The sequence below is a fragment of the Macrobrachium rosenbergii genome, chromosome 55 (assembly GCF_040412425.1).
Source record: "Macrobrachium rosenbergii isolate ZJJX-2024 chromosome 55, ASM4041242v1, whole genome shotgun sequence".
In the NCBI taxonomy this organism is placed as follows: Eukaryota; Metazoa; Arthropoda; class Malacostraca; order Decapoda; family Palaemonidae; genus Macrobrachium; species Macrobrachium rosenbergii.
In genome coordinates this window covers 79,108,089-79,127,360 of record NC_089795.1, presented here as the reverse complement: position 1 = coordinate 79,127,360, position 19,272 = coordinate 79,108,089, and the positions used below count along the sequence as shown (strand labels likewise).

The following is a 19,272-nucleotide window of genomic DNA, read 5'->3' as shown; positions in this document are numbered from 1 at the left end:
ACCGATGGGACGCTGCAAAGAACCTTAAGTAATGCCTACACTGCAACCGCATGAGGTGGACTGACGGCACTACTACCCTACGGGAAACACAGAAAGAAGATCGCATGTCTGACAACCACACAGAAAGCTCCATTAACCCCGTATGGTAAAGTACCTCTTCGCTCCTTTGCTTGTCAGGAATTTTAGGCAGATCCTCACATCCTGTAGCCCCAAGACATTCTTGAGAGGCGTTTAACCCCTGGATTTGCGCAGCATAGGATCAGGGAACAGGGGAGACGGTTGAGAAATCATGGCGCCCTCAAGTGGGCAAAGACAGTGTAGTTTGTGTGGTCATTGCATGATACAAGACTTTAAAAAGGAACACGGGATAAGGACATGAACAAAGGTGGTGGGGATGGCAATTCTCAGCGCGTTCTGATTATAAGGTAGAACGGGGATTTCGAGAAGTCCACGGATAAGTGGTATGGGTCACGCTTGGTCCAAACATTGAGTTCTTCGCAGGTGCTGGTTTTTGGAAAGAAAATTCTCTCTCAAACTTCAGGGACAGGGATATAGGAAAGGACGGTTTGGATAATGTTTGCTTTGCGTGTTAAGACAATTTTTAAGATTCGATGCCTCAGTAACCAACTGCGTAATATATTCTCTTCCGTGTGATCAATGGCACTTTGTATGTAACAAGGTTATAATAAACATGATGGCCGCGTTACGTAAATGATTATATGCTCATAGGAAGGGAATGCAATTTAAATTAATATGAAATGATAGTCTTATAATTACTTCTACTGCAACAACTGCAGATGTCATTATCAATATAATGAAACAGTCGGCTTCAACGGAACAACAACAAATGGAGATAAATGGAAACAATATCGTATTAACCTTAAACTGAAGATGTTTGTCGTTCATCGTTTAATCCTAAAGCAGAAAAAAGGGAAATCATATGCTGTACAGAAAAAAATGTGGAGCAAATTCGGACACACGCCACTGAGTGTTAGAACTTGAAAAAATTAACCTCGTCCCCACTCCTAATTACATTTTTCTTCTCGCATTCTGTAAAAGAGTTTTGCACCACATTAAGAGTTAATTGCAGTAATTCTACTTGAAAGCGACGCCAATAATCAAATTATAAGATTAATTGAACAAGGATACAAATTCAAAAACTTGTTCTACTCAAATGTTAGCATGTCAAAAGGGTACCGGGAACCTTCATTTCTCAATCGAATTCTGGAAATTTCAAAAATTTTTTTTTTGCTAATTTATAGAAATGAAACAGACACAGATGTAAAAATCTATTTATACGAGATAATTATTCATACAAGTTGAGAGTAAAATATAATCCTGAAAAATTAATGACAGTAAAATCTGCAAGAATAAACATAATTATCGAAAAGAGTCCGTATCTTTAACATTAATTCCAATATTTTTTTTTTTTTCTGAAAGAAAACTGCAAGGCGTCAACTAGTAATCGCCAGCAATTCTTTTAAACCAAGGGTAATTATCTCAATGAGAATTCTTAGTTCCGCACGTTGATAGTCTTTGAGGACAATTCCTTGAAAACCATAAGCAAATAACTATCCTTGAGTCTGGATATGAGTGACCTATTCGTGAGAATTACTCGAACTTTCCCGAAATTCTACTGCCTATTATTAGCCTACGACGTTACGCCCATATAATAGCCAGTGATAAGGCAAGCCAATTTACATTAATTATAAACTAAAGAATAAATTTAGTTCCAAGAAACTTTTATAATGACAAATTAAATATCAAGAAGATGATACATAAAAGACAAAGAATTATTAACGCTGATTAATTAGCTCCGTGAGGGCCATTATGTGACATGGAAATTCACATTAAAAGCTAAAAATATGGTTACAATGGCAGCCCCGTTTTAAATATAAGCATCTGAAAATGACCCTAATGTAGATATTTAAAAATAAAGATTGCCTATTCACTTCAAAGACCAATATCAGTGTTGCAGAGAGAGAGAGAGAGAGAGAGAGAGAGAGAGAGAGAGAGAGAGAGAGAGAGAGAGAAGAATGTCCATCGAAGGCAGAAGATTAATGGTAGGAGAATTCAAAGACTACCTACTTGCTTCAGGAGAGCAATATCAGTCTTGGAAAGAGAGAGAGAGAGAGAGAGAGAGAGAGAGAGACGAACGTCCCCTGAAAATACCAGTCTTGGAGAGAGAGAGAGAGAGACGAACGTCCCCTGAAAATACCAGTCTTGGAGAGAGAGAGAGAGAGTCTTGGAGAGAGAGAGAGAGAGACGAACGTCCTAGAAATACCAGTCTTGGAGAGAGAGAGAGAGAGAGAGAGAGAGAGAGAGAGGAAGACAGTCCCTGAAAATACCAGTCTTGTAGAGAGAGAGAGAGAGAGAGAGAGAGACCGAAGAATGTCCCCCGAAGGCAGAAGACTCATGGAAGCGGAATGGCATTTAGCATAATTTTAATTATCATAACCGCCCTTGGACCGCGTCTTTGTTTGCGGGATAACAACAAACATAGGGTGGGAGGACGTCGCAGGCCTGATAGACTTAGCAGCGTGTGTATAAAAGGAGGCGACAGACCCATCTCCTTACCACTTAACTGGTCACAACACCTACAAGAAGGTAAGCGCCTCTCAGATTAGGAGATGCAGAGTTTGTACTTTGTGTTAACATTTTAATGACAATATTATTTGAACATCAGATATGTTGGTATTTTACTTATAAACACTTCGACTTTAAACAGCTAGATTATCTGAATACTATAATATATGATCCCCAGTAATATACATTATTTTCAATCCAGATATTTCGATTTTGTACGGACATATTAAATTTAAAATTCTTTAATAATCAGGTGATCCTCAGAAATTTTCAGAATTAAGTAATTGGTTCCAGTGTATTAATTTGCAGGATTATCGATATGATTTAAAAAATTATCCCAGTGTTAATTTTCGGAATTCCAGGTATTACCTAATTGACCCCAACTTATTCCCAAGTATAAAATAAACATAAATACCTTTACAGCATATGTAAAAAAATTCACATAAAAAAAGTAATTTTTGCTAGCTGTGCAGTGTCCTAAAAATATATTTTTGCCTCCTGCATAATATACCAAACAGATTAAATAAAACAGGCAAGTATTAGCATATATTTAAATTCCTTTCAGATAATGTATGCTGTGGCGTTACTATCACTGGCGGCCGCCGTCGTAGCCCAAGATGGCTTCTACGAAAAGTATGGTTTCACGAAGGTATGTAAAAACTTGTGTTCATAGTTTCTCTTCTAACTCTCATTCTCATTATCTATTTTACATTTTCATTACTGTCATTTCAATTATAATATGTTATTACCATATCAATTACTATTCTCTTTTCCTGGTAATTTTTATTATCAAAGATTTAATTATTCGTATTTAATTGTTCGTAGTAGCAATATCATTTCTATTACTGCAAGTAAATACCCATTATTTTATTATTATTATTATTATTATTATTATTATTATTATTAATTATTATTAATTTTTTTTTTTATCTCAGTCATCCTGTTCGACTGAGTGGTATTTATAGTGCGGGGTTCCGGGTTGCATCCTGCCTCCTTAGGAGTCCATCAATTTTCTCACTATGTGCGCTGCTTCTAATAGCACGCTCTTCTGCATGAGTCCTGGAGCTATTATTATTATTATTTTTATTATTATTATTATTATTATTATTATTATCATATGTATATTCACGAATAAAACTGAGCACAAAACATAAACTGTGACACACTCTCGAACAAAATGCATCAAGCCATAACTGCTAAATACAGATCACCATTATAAAATGACATTCATAAAAGCAGCCATCATTTCCTATACATATCCTATGTTGCATTCAAGCTTCATTTCTCAATGCTTTTAAAAATTACTGTTTCATCGATGCTATTTTCAGAAACATTTTGTTGGATATTACATTTTTAATCGCTCACACTTCCCAACTTGAAACTGAACGTAAATTTTGTACATCATTTGTACAACATTTAACTGTTACACGATATATATACTGTATATATATAATATATATACATAATATGTATATAATATGTATATAATATATATATATTTATTTATATATATATATATACAATTTATACATACATATATATACAAACATGTGTATGTGTGTATATATATAAATAATATATATATATACAGTATATATATATAAACATATATGTGTGTGTATATATATATATATATATATATATAATATATATATATATATATATTATATATATATATATATATATATATATATATATATATATATATATATATATATATATAAATTACTTCCATTTATACTGACGGAACATTCTATACACACATCACATTAAATATAAATAAAATATTTTAGAAGTCTTTTCTAATTTCCAAAGACCATGGCTAATTGCTTCGGGGAAGGCATCTACTATGACTATTTGGCGACGATTGCAATTGCCCAACGAAACTGCCTGCAACTTCCAGTTTCCAACCTTTACCGTCTCGACTTCTCCATCTATTCTTCGAGTGTCGTAAGTAACAGTTTTTCTCTTCGTATTTAAGTCTAATATTGTGAAACTGTTCTATTTACAAGCAGCACCTTCGTATTGCGTGTAATATGGTGAAACTGTTCTTTCTGTAAGTGGCCCCAAAGACACTAATATATACTAAATAGTCTCATGTTTGGTATAATTATTTGTATCATAATTATGTTATCATGCTTAAACGACTTTATGTTGTCAGGGTAACATTATAATGTGCTTGTATTATATCATGGTACCACCTGTAACCGTTAATTAAACATAAAATTTTATCCAAGTATAACTACCTTTACTAATGAGTGGCAACTTTTAATCCTTCAATTATTTGTTTATGTTTTACCACAGGGATACCCACGACACTTCGGAGGCGATTCCTCATACGTGCCCTACCCATCCTACCATCCAGGATACCCTCAATATCAAGGGGTACCGCATGGTTACCAGCAATTCCAATACAGAAAGGTATTTTACATTCCACTGTACTATTCTTGAACTGTTTCCAAGAGCAAAATGTTCAAATCACTTTCGTCCAAAGGTCACTTTCCAAGATAATATTATAACTTTTTCGCCTCTTTTCTAACATCAAGCATTTCTAGCTCTTTGGTATCACCGTAGTTCACCTATTTTCTGACTACAATATAAGCAGCTCAGATTAGTAATTACTTCTGACAGAACAACACAATGATGTTATGGCATTCTGAGAACGAAAAAATTATTTAAATATGAATGTATGAACGAATACAGAATACTTCATATATGATTTTCTCTCTCTCTCTCTCTCTCTCTCTCTCTCTCTCTCTCTCTCTCTCTCTCTCTCTCTCTCTCTGTTTACAATGATAAAACACACACTTTCATACTTCTGCATATATATATATATATATATATATATATATATATATATATATATATATATATATATATATATATATAAATATAAACACAAACACAGGGTAAATATGTATGTACGCGTAAACATTTGTATACAAAACATTTTTCCGTATAAAAGGCCAGAACAAATCGTTATACAATAATCTTTTATGTTCATCTCTACCACTCATGTCATCATGACAAAAAAAAAAAAATTGTGCATGATAGATGTCAAATGCAAAGCGTATACTTTATGTTAGACCCTGAAGTATAATATTTGCCTATAGTTACAATAACAAGCATTAATCGTGATGAAATATATTTCTCTACGAAAAACTGCCCCATTAATCGCTTATTTTCAGTCAAGCAATAAACAACCAGCGACAGCGATATAACTATAAAGATTTAAACAATACTAAACTTCTCGTGACAATGTGCTTAATAACTCGTAACAGCAAATATTCTGTACCATACACTTTTCACTGTAGCAAAACTGCAAAATGGTTCAACTGAAAGTAAAAATGAATTAGAATGTGAATCGTGACCCCGTCTTATCTGAATTTCCCAGAAACGCCAAGCTCAGCTAGAGGAGGAGGAGGAGGAGGAGGAAGAGGGGCAGGTACCAACCACCCAACTACCACCTGAAGGAGAAGAAGAAGAAGAGGAGGAGGAAGAATATGATGATCTGTCAGGAGATATCGGGGAGGATCAGGAACCATTCGGATCACGGTTGTCACAGCAAGTGGTAGTGCCACAACCACAAGTGCCACCAGTACCACAAACCACAGTGCCACCAGTACCAAAAACCACAGTGCCACCAGTACCAAAAACCACAGTGCCACCAGTACCACAAACCACAGTGCCACCAGTACCAAAAACAAGTGTGTCACCAGTACCACAAACCACGGTGCCACAAGTACCAACAGTGCCACAAGTACCACCAGTACCACAAGTGCCACAAGTACCACAGCAACAGCAAGAACCGTTCTTCGACAAATACTACTTGCTGGATTCAGTCAACAAGATCACGGCTTCCCTCAGTAACTACACGTGCACTCTGCATCAGATTGGAATTGTAAGTTATACCAGTGCTTCTGAAAATATTCATAGAATAACGACATAAATCTAATGTTAATTGATACCTAATTCACATATTTATCTTTAAAGAAACTTAAGTACTTTATGTAATATCTATCTATCTATCGATAAATATAATATATATATAATATATATGTGTGTATGTATATGTATAAGCATATATATATATATATATATATATATATATATATATATATATATATATATATATATATATATATATATATATTAAAAAAATTTGTGCCGAATATTCACTTAAATCTGGCTGATTGACTGAATAACTCTGGTAACCCAGCAAAAAAAAAAAAAAAAAAAAAAACTGTCAAAAGCTACTTTTACTAAAGCATTTTATTAACAACACAATTCACAAGAGAAATAAAATTCCCTCGTAGTAATATTGTTCAGTAAACATCATCTTAGAAGACCAACACTGATAGAACCAGATGAAACAATATCTTCTATATTCTCTGCAGATTGACGAATACTTGAACCTCAACGTCGACATCCTCATCAATCACTACGCTGCTCTGCCCATCAGTCAACAGTTAAAGAATGATCTTGTTGACGGCATCCACTACTGCAGAGATATGTCGGTAAGTGTTTCATTAAAACACATTTACATTAGTAAACTTTATTTTATCTGTGGAACCATATCAGTTCTTGGCAGGTACCTATATCTTATTTTACGTCTAAATAGTGATTTGAATTTATCTACTAACGTCTTGGGGCGTTTAGATTCATATTTTCAAAAGCGTTGGGGGACAAAATATGTACAAGAACAGCAGTTTAAACATAGCAAGGGGGAGGGTTTTTTCTTTACATATAGTACTTTTCCTCCACAACACTGTCTAAAGAAGCTAAGTTTTAAATCATCACCTACGCTATCTAAAGTCTTGAACACTGTTTTCAGAGTTATCAAGGTTCGATGAACTATCTATCTGCATTCTTCATAAAAATAACCAGCATTTCTTTCTCCCCAGTACTGTCTCCCACTGCACGCCCAACGCTCTCCCCTCCCTCTCAACCTCCAGCGCCTCCTGATGGCGATGGAATGCGAGAAGGAGACGAGAACCAACGCCTGCTTCAAGGAGGACCTCAGAAGGAACATCGGAGAATTCGACCTCTCGCTCTTCCCAAGCGAAGACGACCCAAGCACAGTTCTGAACAAACTCGCCGCCATCGTCACTGGGGTCGATTCCATCAGTGAGTTAGAAATTCTTTGAAAACCGACAAAACCACCTTCGACACGTCGAGTCGTTTGAAAAAGCCAAAATGACCCAAAGTTAAAAGCTTTCAAGTTATTGTTCCTTGTCTAGTCTAATACTAATCTGAGAATAAGAATTTTATCATATATTTTTATCTCTGGTCAAGTACCATAAGAGCAGAGGTAGAGGTAAAGAATGTATTATCATAATAAAACCTCACATTTCAGTGTCTCTTTCAAATGAACCTGTAGTGCTAAACCAAATTATGCTACCACACATTTTACGAAATCTAAATGAAAAATAAAAGAAGAAAATTAAATACAAACACCAGCTGATAGTTTTTTCTGCTGAATTCAAAACACAACGGGCAGTCGGAACCCCGAAAAGTCCTCATATATGTCAAGCTTTGCAAGGGATTTGGCATGCCCCAGCAAACTGGCATAAAGATTCAACTGGCGCAGACTGTACTAACGCTTTCAGCAGGATTACCAGCACACGCTCTATTTTTTCAAGCTTTGTGCACTGGAAAACAGGAGAGGAAACGGAAATACAAAAGCAGAATCACAAGAAACGGTTTTCGAACAATAAACCCTAACATGATGACTGGGAAAGATCACAAGCAGAGTTTGTGGCTAAAACAGAACCAGATTAGATGCTCGTTCGAATCTTTTAGAGCAGTGAAAAGGCTAATTTTGAAACTATAAACCGAGGAGGCTTAATAAACAAGCATATCGTCAAGTACGCGATAAATAAATTTTCTAAATACCTGGAAGTCAAAAATCATCGGTATAGTCTCAAACCTGAAAAATTACAAAATAAATAAGAAGAGGAAATTGACCATAAAATTAGGAACATAGGAAAATTAAGTAATGAGAAGCCATTGACGCTGACATTTTATTAATGAATAACAATCCTACAAACCGCAACAGTATCCACATATTTAACTATTTTTCTGTATTCAACAAACACACAGCCAAAGAATAATGTACTTTGCGTTCAACACTGAGAAAATCTTGAAACAAGAAAATTGAAAGAAATTAATAAAGCTTACTCAAAAGTTTCGGCTAATTATTGAAGACAAAAAAAAAAAAAATAGCAATTCGAAGAAGCTTGAAAGGAAAGCTGCATTAAGCCAAAGAATGCATGGTACCTTGGTTTCTCAAGCATCATTGTGACCCAATGCTATTCACGCCAGACCTTTGAGAACTGTTCTAAGATTCCAATAACTAATTCACAGGATGAGGCTACTAGTCCCTTACCCTTGTCCCAAAATGGTCATACAAACTTGTGTGCCACAGAACATCTGGCTATCACTGAAGGCCACTTAAGTACAGTACTACACTCGATATGAAAGTATACATGGGATTACTAGTGAGTTGCAACATCATGATGGTGAAGACTGACTAGGGTGTATAGGGTAGGCCTATGCCTTGATATGGGAACGATTCCAAAGGGTTTTGGTAAAATTCCCTCCGTTGTGGTAACGGAAAAGGTTGTACAGCACTGCTCCACAGAAAAGGCGTATTTATGCCCTTTGTCCGAAAATGATCGAAACTATGGGAGATGGACAAGACAGGGACAGTGTGTTATTTGCTAATAAAGAGCGTATCCTGGTGAAAAGTTTCTGACAAAAAGCTTTATTATTCATTTTACCAACATTCGGTAATTAAATACCACTCTTGCCTCTGTGGAACGAAACATTCCCTGAACCTTACCGCATTATCTCTGATACATTCTCTCTCTCTCTCTTTCTCTCTCTCTCTCTAACACACACACACACACAAACGCAGGCACCCAAAATTACCTCTTTTTTCTTTATGCTGTATGTTTTGGATATTATAACATCAGAACACTTACGACCATTCTCCAAATACATCTACCTACGACGTGTTATATATACATTTCACACAAACAAACGCATAACCAAATTTGAACATTGGCTAAACTGCATTTCTTAGCAAAGTAGTATCATGACAAGAAATGGGTGGTTGAAAATGTAAAATACATAAAACAAAACACATAAATTTATTAGTAATCGTTCACAATGAACAAAGGAGGACACAGGGATTACTAAAATAGTCAATCATGAAGGGAAAAACTCATTCCAAGAACTTACTCGTAGTGGTAATTAGGATGAAAACACCGAGTCTAGTCTCTTCAGTGCTATTACAACAATGTATAATGACGTGAATGGTAAACCGCAAACTTCAACAACAAAGAAAAAGAAGTCGTCAAAGTCAAATAAAAATCCAAGTGTAAATTTTTGCAAGTTGAAATTTTTGCACGACAGATCATCAACATTGCGGAAAAATGCAAATGTGTCAACACACGACTTGTTAATTCAAAACAAAACAAAGCCACCGGAAGGCAGTCTTTCCATATCCATATGTTTTTCGAACATATGTAAGGTACTGTAATAGTACACCCAATACTAAAGACATGGATATGGATACATTTCAACAAATTATATATATACATATAAATATACAGTATATGTATTTATATGTATGTATATATATATATATATATATATATATATATATATATATATATATATATATATATATAAATATATATAATGTAAATATTAGGTATGTATACAAATTGTTCTTGAAGTGTTGAAGTGTCGACATAAAGAAATAGACTTCACTCCTTGCGAAGACGGGTTCAGTAATTTGAAATTATTTAAAATATCAAAAATTACTCATAAGGATTGATCAAATAAAAGACACCCCAACTGGTTAACAAGAAATGCATGCAATGTACGCTTCTCAAAGTCAACTTTCAGAAACATTAAATAGAAATTTTTACTTTTTATACTGTTCTTTATTATCATCATTCCGAATGACTTTTATGGTGGTGGTGGTAGATAAACATTTCCCTCTTTATTTACTGCTCGAGTTTATTCTTGACCGTTCTTTCCGGAACCAAGATAATTCTTTCCATGAATGAGGTGCCACTCAACGTCAAAGTTTTTTATAAAAACTTTTACCTAATTTTATTTTCTCTGGGGAAGTCCGCTCTGCAATTTTCCTACATCCTTTTGTAATGACCTTGCCAATTTGAATTTCGATCAGTCAAAAAATAATAACCAGGTTGGATTAAAAGTTTATCATTAATTTCTTCCATTTTGTGTAAGAATATGAATACGGTCACAAATATCAAACAAAAGACAATGAAATAAGCATTGGAAATACATGAACTCACGATCATCAAAATAAGGTAAAAATTATAAAACAAACAACAAAATTAAGTACACTCCAACTGGTTAACAAGTAATGCATGCAAAGTAGTCAACGCTACTCGCAGTCAACTCTCAAAAACATTAAATGGGGATTTTTACTTTTTATGATCTTGTTTTTTTTTTTATTATTAACATTTCAAATGTCTTTCACGTTGGTGGTGGAAGATAAACATTTCCTTCGCTAATTACTGCTCTGAGTTTATTCTTGACCGTCATTTCCAGAACCGAGGTAATTCTTTACACGGATGACATGCCACTCAACGTCAAGGTTTTTTCATAAAAAGATTTATCTATTTTTTTTTACTCTTGGGAAGTCCACTCGCAAAATTAAATCATTTTTAAATTCCATTTATGTGAATATCCTATTTCCTTTTGTACTGACCCGATGAATTACTTTATAAGTAAAAAAATAATAACCAGGTATCCATGTTTTTACCTCAAAAGTTTACCCTTAATTTCTGCCAAATTGTGTATGAATATGAGTACGGATAAACTTTTTAAATAAAAGATGAAAAATACATACATGAAAGTACGAATATGCGTACAGACACAAATTTAAATAAAAGACATTGATATACGTATACCGGAAATACATGAATGTTCGAATATGCGCAAGGAACCAAATTTTTAATTAAAGCGATGAAATGCGCATATTGGAAACGAACGAAAAGTCATAATAAAAGCGGAGTGGAAAGTGCGCCCTCTAAATGCTTCTTCATCAAAGGTAGCCTCGACGTTCGCCAAAATTTAATAAAGGCTTAGCCGCATCGACAGGCAAAATGGATGAAGACCGGGCCCACTTCATATTTTTGAAGCACGGGAGTAGTACCTATGCTCGCTACAATTCTTTCCACTTCAACACAAGCCCGAAGAAGCGAAGCAAATGAGATTGTGCACAACTGACTGTTGGTACAGTTTCAAGTGTTCGTAGAAAACCGTTTTTTAAGGAAACTAATTAAGGGAAATTGTCCTGTCTGGCTGAAACGACAAGTTTTTAAAATATAGTTCTGGAGTAGAAAGGCAAAATCATGACCATGCATGAAAATGCACTACCATGAAGGGATGTAGTAATTAAAAAAATTAAAAAAGGTAGTTGTATATATATACGCATATACAAATTTATTTGTATATGAGTGTATACTAATATACACACACACCCCTATATATATATATATATATATATATATATATATATATATATATATATATATATATATATATATATATGTATATACATACATACATATATATATATAATATATATATATATATCTGAAAATACACACACACACACATTATATATATATATATATATATACATATATATATATATATATATATATATATATATATATTTACTTATATATGCATTTATAGTAGCCACAAAAGCCTTTCAACTTTTCGATTTTGAGGGTCGAATGGTTTAAGAAACCTTACTCTGACATCCTGGGTGGGTTCAAATCCTGCCACAGGCGTCAGATCAGAATTTCTTCATACGTTTCTTAGGTTTTGCAGTGACAAGTTTATCAATATGTTTGAAGAAATCTAGGGTTAATAGGTTATTGTGGCTATTAAATAACACACATACACATATATATGTATGTATATAATATATACACACATACACAATACATACTTATATATACATATATATATATATACACACACACGCACCTGTTTGGGTACTTACGTATGTTAATTGCTATTTGCAATTAGAACAACCTTCGAAACGTATAAGAATCCGGTTCAGTTTGTTGACATGTTCCTGTAATTGTCATACTAATTTTGTACCGGTCTACAATCATCCCTCTGTGCTTATGTATGCTTTTACATCACATTCCAAACTAATCTTTTCTCTATTTAAGATAAAAGGGAGTGACCAGAGTGGTGTACTTCCATTGTTTGCTAAATGTTCGTTGCAATATTTGCCGCACTTAGTCGACAAGGGTTACGTTAGTTTTTCCCTGTTTCCATTTATCATTCTTGAATATAAGTTGCATCTGAATATATAAACAACAACGCTTCGCTCTGTGAGAAGCCACTCCTAGATTTTTTAAAGCAGTTTAAAACCCTAATCTGAATGTTTTCCACGCCTTCTTTGCTCCTAAGCTTCGTCCTTCAAAGAATGACACCACCTACTGACGAAAACGTTTTAACAGAAGCACCTGTGGCTTAAACTGGTGTGTTTTCTGTAATGAAAAAAATTCTTTTTTTAAAACTACATCATCAATCAAACACAAACGAACAATTTCAGCAGCGTTTTTCAGCCTGAAAGATCTAGCATCATTCGCTAACAGGCATGTAGTTACATACCGGAAAACAAAACAGGACTAGGATCAGAAATAAAAGAAAAAATATATATATAACCCAATATAAAACCCAGAGAGTGGGAATAAAAGAGATTAAATTCGTCAAAGATTTATTTTTCCGGGTCACTGGAAATGTTTTACAAAATTCGTTTGAAGACTTTTGATGAAAACGTTACGATGATCCACGAAAACATGCGGGAAAAGGAAAAGTAATAGGTCGAATACAAAATAAAATCGTACAATTTATAGATCATACTAAGAGAGAGAGAGAGAGAGAGAGAGAGAGAGAGAGAGAGAGAGAGAGAGAGAGTTTGACTGCCGTGGTAGTGGTGCCAATGGTCTGGGACTTTCATGAACCGCACACGAAGACAGAGATTGCTTAGATGGTTGTGAACTCCTTGGGAGAGGAAATGATTCCCAATGGCGGATGAGCCTATCCTCTGAGCCCAACAGCAACCAAAACTGACATTACGTTTCACTGCTAAGGGCTGCTAAGGCATTGGTTGTAAGCGATACGACCTGTATTTCCTGAGAGATACTTATGGTTTGGGTTGCATTTACAATGTATCCTAAAGCACCTAGTTGAAGGTTAAGGAATCCATCGAGTTGGAAACGCCCCTTTATGGCAGATGAACTCTTTCTTACGATTGACTGACTGAGTAAAATTTATCTGGCGTCATAACTGCAAGGTCATCGGCGCAAAAAAGTACAGATAAAAAACAGAGGTCTAGTCCCTGCAACAACAATTTCGCTGTGCATAAGTTTTAGCTTTCTGGTGTCGGCACCAACATACATTAAAACGCAGAACCAATAAAATCATATATTTAAAAATAAAAGAAGCTTAAAAATAAAAATACAATTAAAGGCTAAAGTTTATAAATAAGACCAGCTTCCTCAATATATCTAAAGATGCCAATGGCACCATATTCCACTTCCCCTCCGAGGACTCTTCTACGAGGCCACAGCTAATCTTATTCTCACTAAAGGAAAACGCCGGATAACAATTGCACAAAACAACATAATAATGCATACAAGCACGTCTAGAATTATAACTTAAACCCTTCCTAAAAACATATATGAACTTATAATAAATAAAAAAAATACTCGGTAGATACTATGCCTAAGCACGACTGATCATCCTTCCTCCAAATCTGCTTAGGCACTAAAAACTAGGAGGCTTGTGGGCTCTGGCCAACCTTCAAAAAATGTTTCGTAAAAATGTATGGCAAGTTCCCACATAATATAAAGCTTCTCTTTGCAATTCAATAGCAATGTTCCTATTTAATGGCCAATACATCTACAAATGAGCTTCATTAAAACTAAATTCATTATGACATTGGGTGTTCTCTTATAAGATCTAAATTCCAGTCACTATCTGACTAATGGAATGGTTTTAGCTCTTACCTCACAGGCTAGCTGTCCAAATATGGAAGTGGACTAGGATTCGGATCACTATAAAAATTAAAGAGTAACTGGTTCCTTGATGGGTGGTCGATCTTTTCTAAACGTTTCCTTATATCAGTAGACAATATTTGCCTTCCTTGGCAATTGGGTATCAATCCTGAACCAAGTTAAAATTATGTATAATGGATTAGTATTTGTCTCGTGGCTAATATACTCCAAGGATGTGATGAAACTTGGCAATAACTAATTTAACAACAATGTAAAACGAAAGGGCAGGATAAGCAAATGATAATTTAAATTTTGGTTAAAAAAATTATGCTGGATGTAATTTTGGTAAAGTACAGCAGTATCCACGGAAATAAAGTTTCAACGTAAAATATAAATAACAGTTCCATGACACGGAATATTAAGGTCAATATAATATTCGAAATCATTCTGTCATTTCAGGTTTAAAGACAAATATTTCAAAAATACGATTTCGTCGCCAGCGGGTGGTATCATGCAATACTAACACCACTCAAATTCATGATCATGAAAGGATATTCGAGTACAGCACTTACATCAATGAAACATTTTGATATTGTAACACAAAAGCTTTACAGGACAGCGCGCAAAAAGGAATTTCGTGAACTGGGTATAACAAACTTACGAAGTAAATATACTTGACACCTTACCATTACTTAACATGGAGGAGTTTCTTACAATCTTGACACGCACGTACGTAAACCCACATTCCATTTAGCTTGCGGACGAGTATCAAATTAAACAGTAAGTCTCCGTAATATCATGAAGGTTATTATCCGGATGTAGATACATACATACATACATACATACATACATACACAGACAAACACACACACACACTGAGTCGTACCTAATTGCGATTCTTCGTGGCAATTTTCCTGCCAAAGGTAATGAGAATTATTAAGCCCTCTCCATTAGCGATGTAACTTTAAACATTATGAGTAAAAGGATGATTACATGTAAAAGACAGTTACGCACAGACTAAGATACTGCGATATTAAAATATTCAGTTATCTTCCAAAGAAAATTTCTGAAAAAAAGTCATCGAGATGAGAGAGGCGAGAGTGTCCTGTCCTCCAAACGTACCTAAGCACGTATTCGATTTTGAAATGAGAATTCCAATTCGTTTTTCGATACTGTAATTAATTTTCTGCAATAACCAAAAATAAATATATCTAAACTACCTTCTGCATCGCTCCAACCAAACATACACAAGATATCAGTCTTTTCGACTCAAGATTTAACAAAGACAACAAAAAAAATTACAGAGGGACAAAAAATAAACAGGGCATTCAAACAAAGTGCACGCCATTTCTACAATTAAGATAAAATGCCGTCAAGATGACACGTGTAATGGAAAATGAAAAAAAAATATATAAATAATAAATCGAAATAAAAACTGAAATTCGCATCAGGACGATAATCAAAATGCACCTCAACAACAAAAATTAGATAGAACTGTAATAAGTTCATTCACATCAACGATAATTAAATAGTGAAAAAAATGCATACTAAATCATTTCCATTCTTATATTAATTCGTTGACCTTTATAATGCAAAATGAACACTTAAATTTAAAGAGGAACAGAAAAGAGCAAAACAGAATGCAGCACAATAATATTAAATGCTACAATGTTGCAACGCCGCGGATTCTTAACTCTATCTCTATATTATCTTGAACACATCTCTATAACACAGGCGTTCTATAATCTCGATTCTCTATAACACAAGAATTCTCTAATCTCGATTCTTTATTGAAGAAGAGTTCTCTAATCTCGACACATTCCTGACAACTCTTTCTTTGTTATTTTCCTGGTCAAAATAAACAACGGTTAATATCTTCCACTGGTCAAACCTCTTGACCGTCATGTAATTACTATCTTCAATTACTATCTTCAATTCACAATCTTTATTTTTATTATATAGTTTCCCTAACTTCATGTTCCACCTTTCACCTAATATAGAACTATTTACAGTCGATGACACCTCTTAAAAGTACTTTAATTCAGGTGATCAAATAATTTCATAACTAATAATTACAGACACATATATATTGGTTACAGTCAAACTCTTGTTATATATATGTAATCCACTCTCCAATCGGGTTAATAGTGAATTGCTATCACTGAAATGGTTCACATTCTTGAAATGCCCAAAGAATATAATGTATGGAACAATAGCTGTTCATAGGGGTGTAACATAACACTTTAGAGTAAAACTTAAATATCAAAGGTTCCAAATATACACACACAAAAATATGATTCTTTCGTCAAGATGCCACTTCTTACGCTTATTATCAGCAATTCAAGTTTACGACAGCTGCTCACTAACCATCATGGGTCGGCTGTACAGCAAGCCAAGGCCAGTAACGAGCTGGTACAGCAATTTATCAATATTATAACAAGACTAAAAACAGTTTTAATGAGCAACAGATCACAACCAAGTCGTCAGACACCGCTGTTAGCTGATTTTCTGACGAGAACAATAGCAGTAAGTTTTAATGGAAAATAGAAAGAAAAAAACGTGATTGTGTAACATCTATCACAAAACTACTTCATAACTTGAGTAGATGGTACAGGGTTTAACTGCAATAGAGTTGAAAAAAAAATGGAGGAGGGCTGTTTCATGCATTCATGCAAGGTCTTGATATCAATCAGGGAAAGACAAAAGTAAAGGGAATATCACTTCAATTAAAATTAATATGGAGACAGGACCAAAGTCAACTTCACAAGAGTACTACGTTTCCCAATAAGACGAAATTTAATTAACGATGCTTCAACAACGAGGGACCTTTGTTGAAATGTCATTTTTATTCAAGAGAATATACTGTGTATATATATATCACTGTGTTGCATCAAGAGTTGCGCTAATGAGTATCTCTGTGGGTAAAATACTAGGGTAGGAGTTATAAGGTCATTTCAAATTCACGCGGAAATGAGATGCAGTTAACGAGAGCAAGAGATTCCAGTGGAATGGAGACTATAACACACTGGACGAGGAAGAAAGAGTTCCGAGTAAAACCACGTTGCAAAAGCATTCAATGACAATTGCATGCATAGGCCTATATACATATATCATTTATATGTGTACATAATAGGTGTATGTAGGTATGAATGCACACACGGACTTCACTCATATGCATATAATAATTTGGTCCCGTGATGATGAAGGCAGACGCGCCTCTGAAAGCTTGGAAATAAAGAGTCTCCTCTTTTGAACCTTCCGCATTATTGAGATCCTTTGTGGAAGTAATAACTTATACACGGGGAATTTGTGTTGTTTGAAGTAATTATGCATGTATGTATGTACGCATGCAAGTATGTGAAGCTAAACATGATTTACATGACCTTTTATGAGACGGTATTAGCATCTTGAGTACTTTGTAAATGGGCAAAGCCCACGTAGATAGGTTACTATAAAAAAAACACTAAAATGCAACCATCAGCCACAGAAAACGAGGTCATTCCGAGAACCAACCCCACTTCGAGATCAAATTTATGGGGCTGATGCTACAGAAACCCTGAAGGCATTTCATATCAATTTTCATAAGAGCTAACATACGCCCTTATTGAATTATCATTAAACAGTCATATCCATAATAATTAGTCATTTACTGAGATAAGACCTGATAGGATTGATTTTCCGTTTGCAACATCCGTTGGTTTTATTATTATAGTTATTACTTTTTTTTTTTTTGCTTCCCGATACTACTCTTCGCTACTGATTATTCATCGTAAGTGTTGGGTATAAATTTTTGCTCGTTGTTCAAAATGGAACCAACATTATGTTATGCAGCACGATGAAAAGAATAAAGCAAACAAGAAGGGATTAAAACTCCCTGCCTGCTAGAAAGACAATTTGAAAAATGTTTGTATCTGTATTCTAGAAATCACTCCTATGTTACGAGCACAGGACCAAGTTATTTTAAAGCCCGCTTTTAAATAAAACACAATATATAATGTAAGTTCGGCAACCTGCGAAAGAGAGATCTGGAGCAAGTTGGGGAATCAAATATGAGCAATTAGTTACGAGCTCGGCAATCAAATAAGAACACTTCCCAATTGCAAACATCATCACGAAACAAAAGCCCCACAGGGCAATTTCATTTTTTTTTATTAAATGGTATAATAAGTGGGATAAACTTTCACTGAAAACGCGTCCGTACCATTTCATAAATTCTAGGTCATGCAAAATGTTCAGATATAATACTGATATCACATATCAGCTTCATCAATTGATAAGGCCAACAATTACCGTCCTCTTCACATCAACCATGGGCAAACGGGTCACTGTATGCGGATATTACATTTCAAATTAAATGATAAAGCTGCCATTACAGAACACTGCATGACAGGATTCACTTAATCATGTGACATTTAATCACATGAATATATTTACACAAACACACACACACACACACACACACATATATATATATATATATATATATATATATATATATATATAATATATATATATATATATATATATATATATATATATATATATACAACCACGCACTTATATATATACATATATATACATCATAGAAATCTTACCCAGCAAACACTGTTAT

General features: G+C 34.4%; 1 protein-coding gene across 1 annotated transcript; it reads left to right on the top strand.

Moving 5' to 3' along the window:
• Positions 1 to 2,590: 2,590 nt before the first annotated feature.
• Positions 2,591 to 7,919, top strand: LOC136835127 (uncharacterized). The gene is made up of 7 exons (XM_067098328.1): positions 2,591 to 2,607; positions 3,152 to 3,235; positions 4,402 to 4,536; positions 4,891 to 5,007; positions 5,981 to 6,487; positions 6,984 to 7,103; positions 7,491 to 7,919. Exons 2-7 carry the CDS (start codon positions 3,155 to 3,157, stop codon positions 7,731 to 7,733), a joined length of 1,203 nt encoding a protein of 400 aa, XP_066954429.1. The 5' UTR covers positions 2,591 to 2,607; positions 3,152 to 3,154; the 3' UTR covers positions 7,734 to 7,919.
• Positions 7,920 to 19,272: the final 11,353 nt, after the last annotated feature.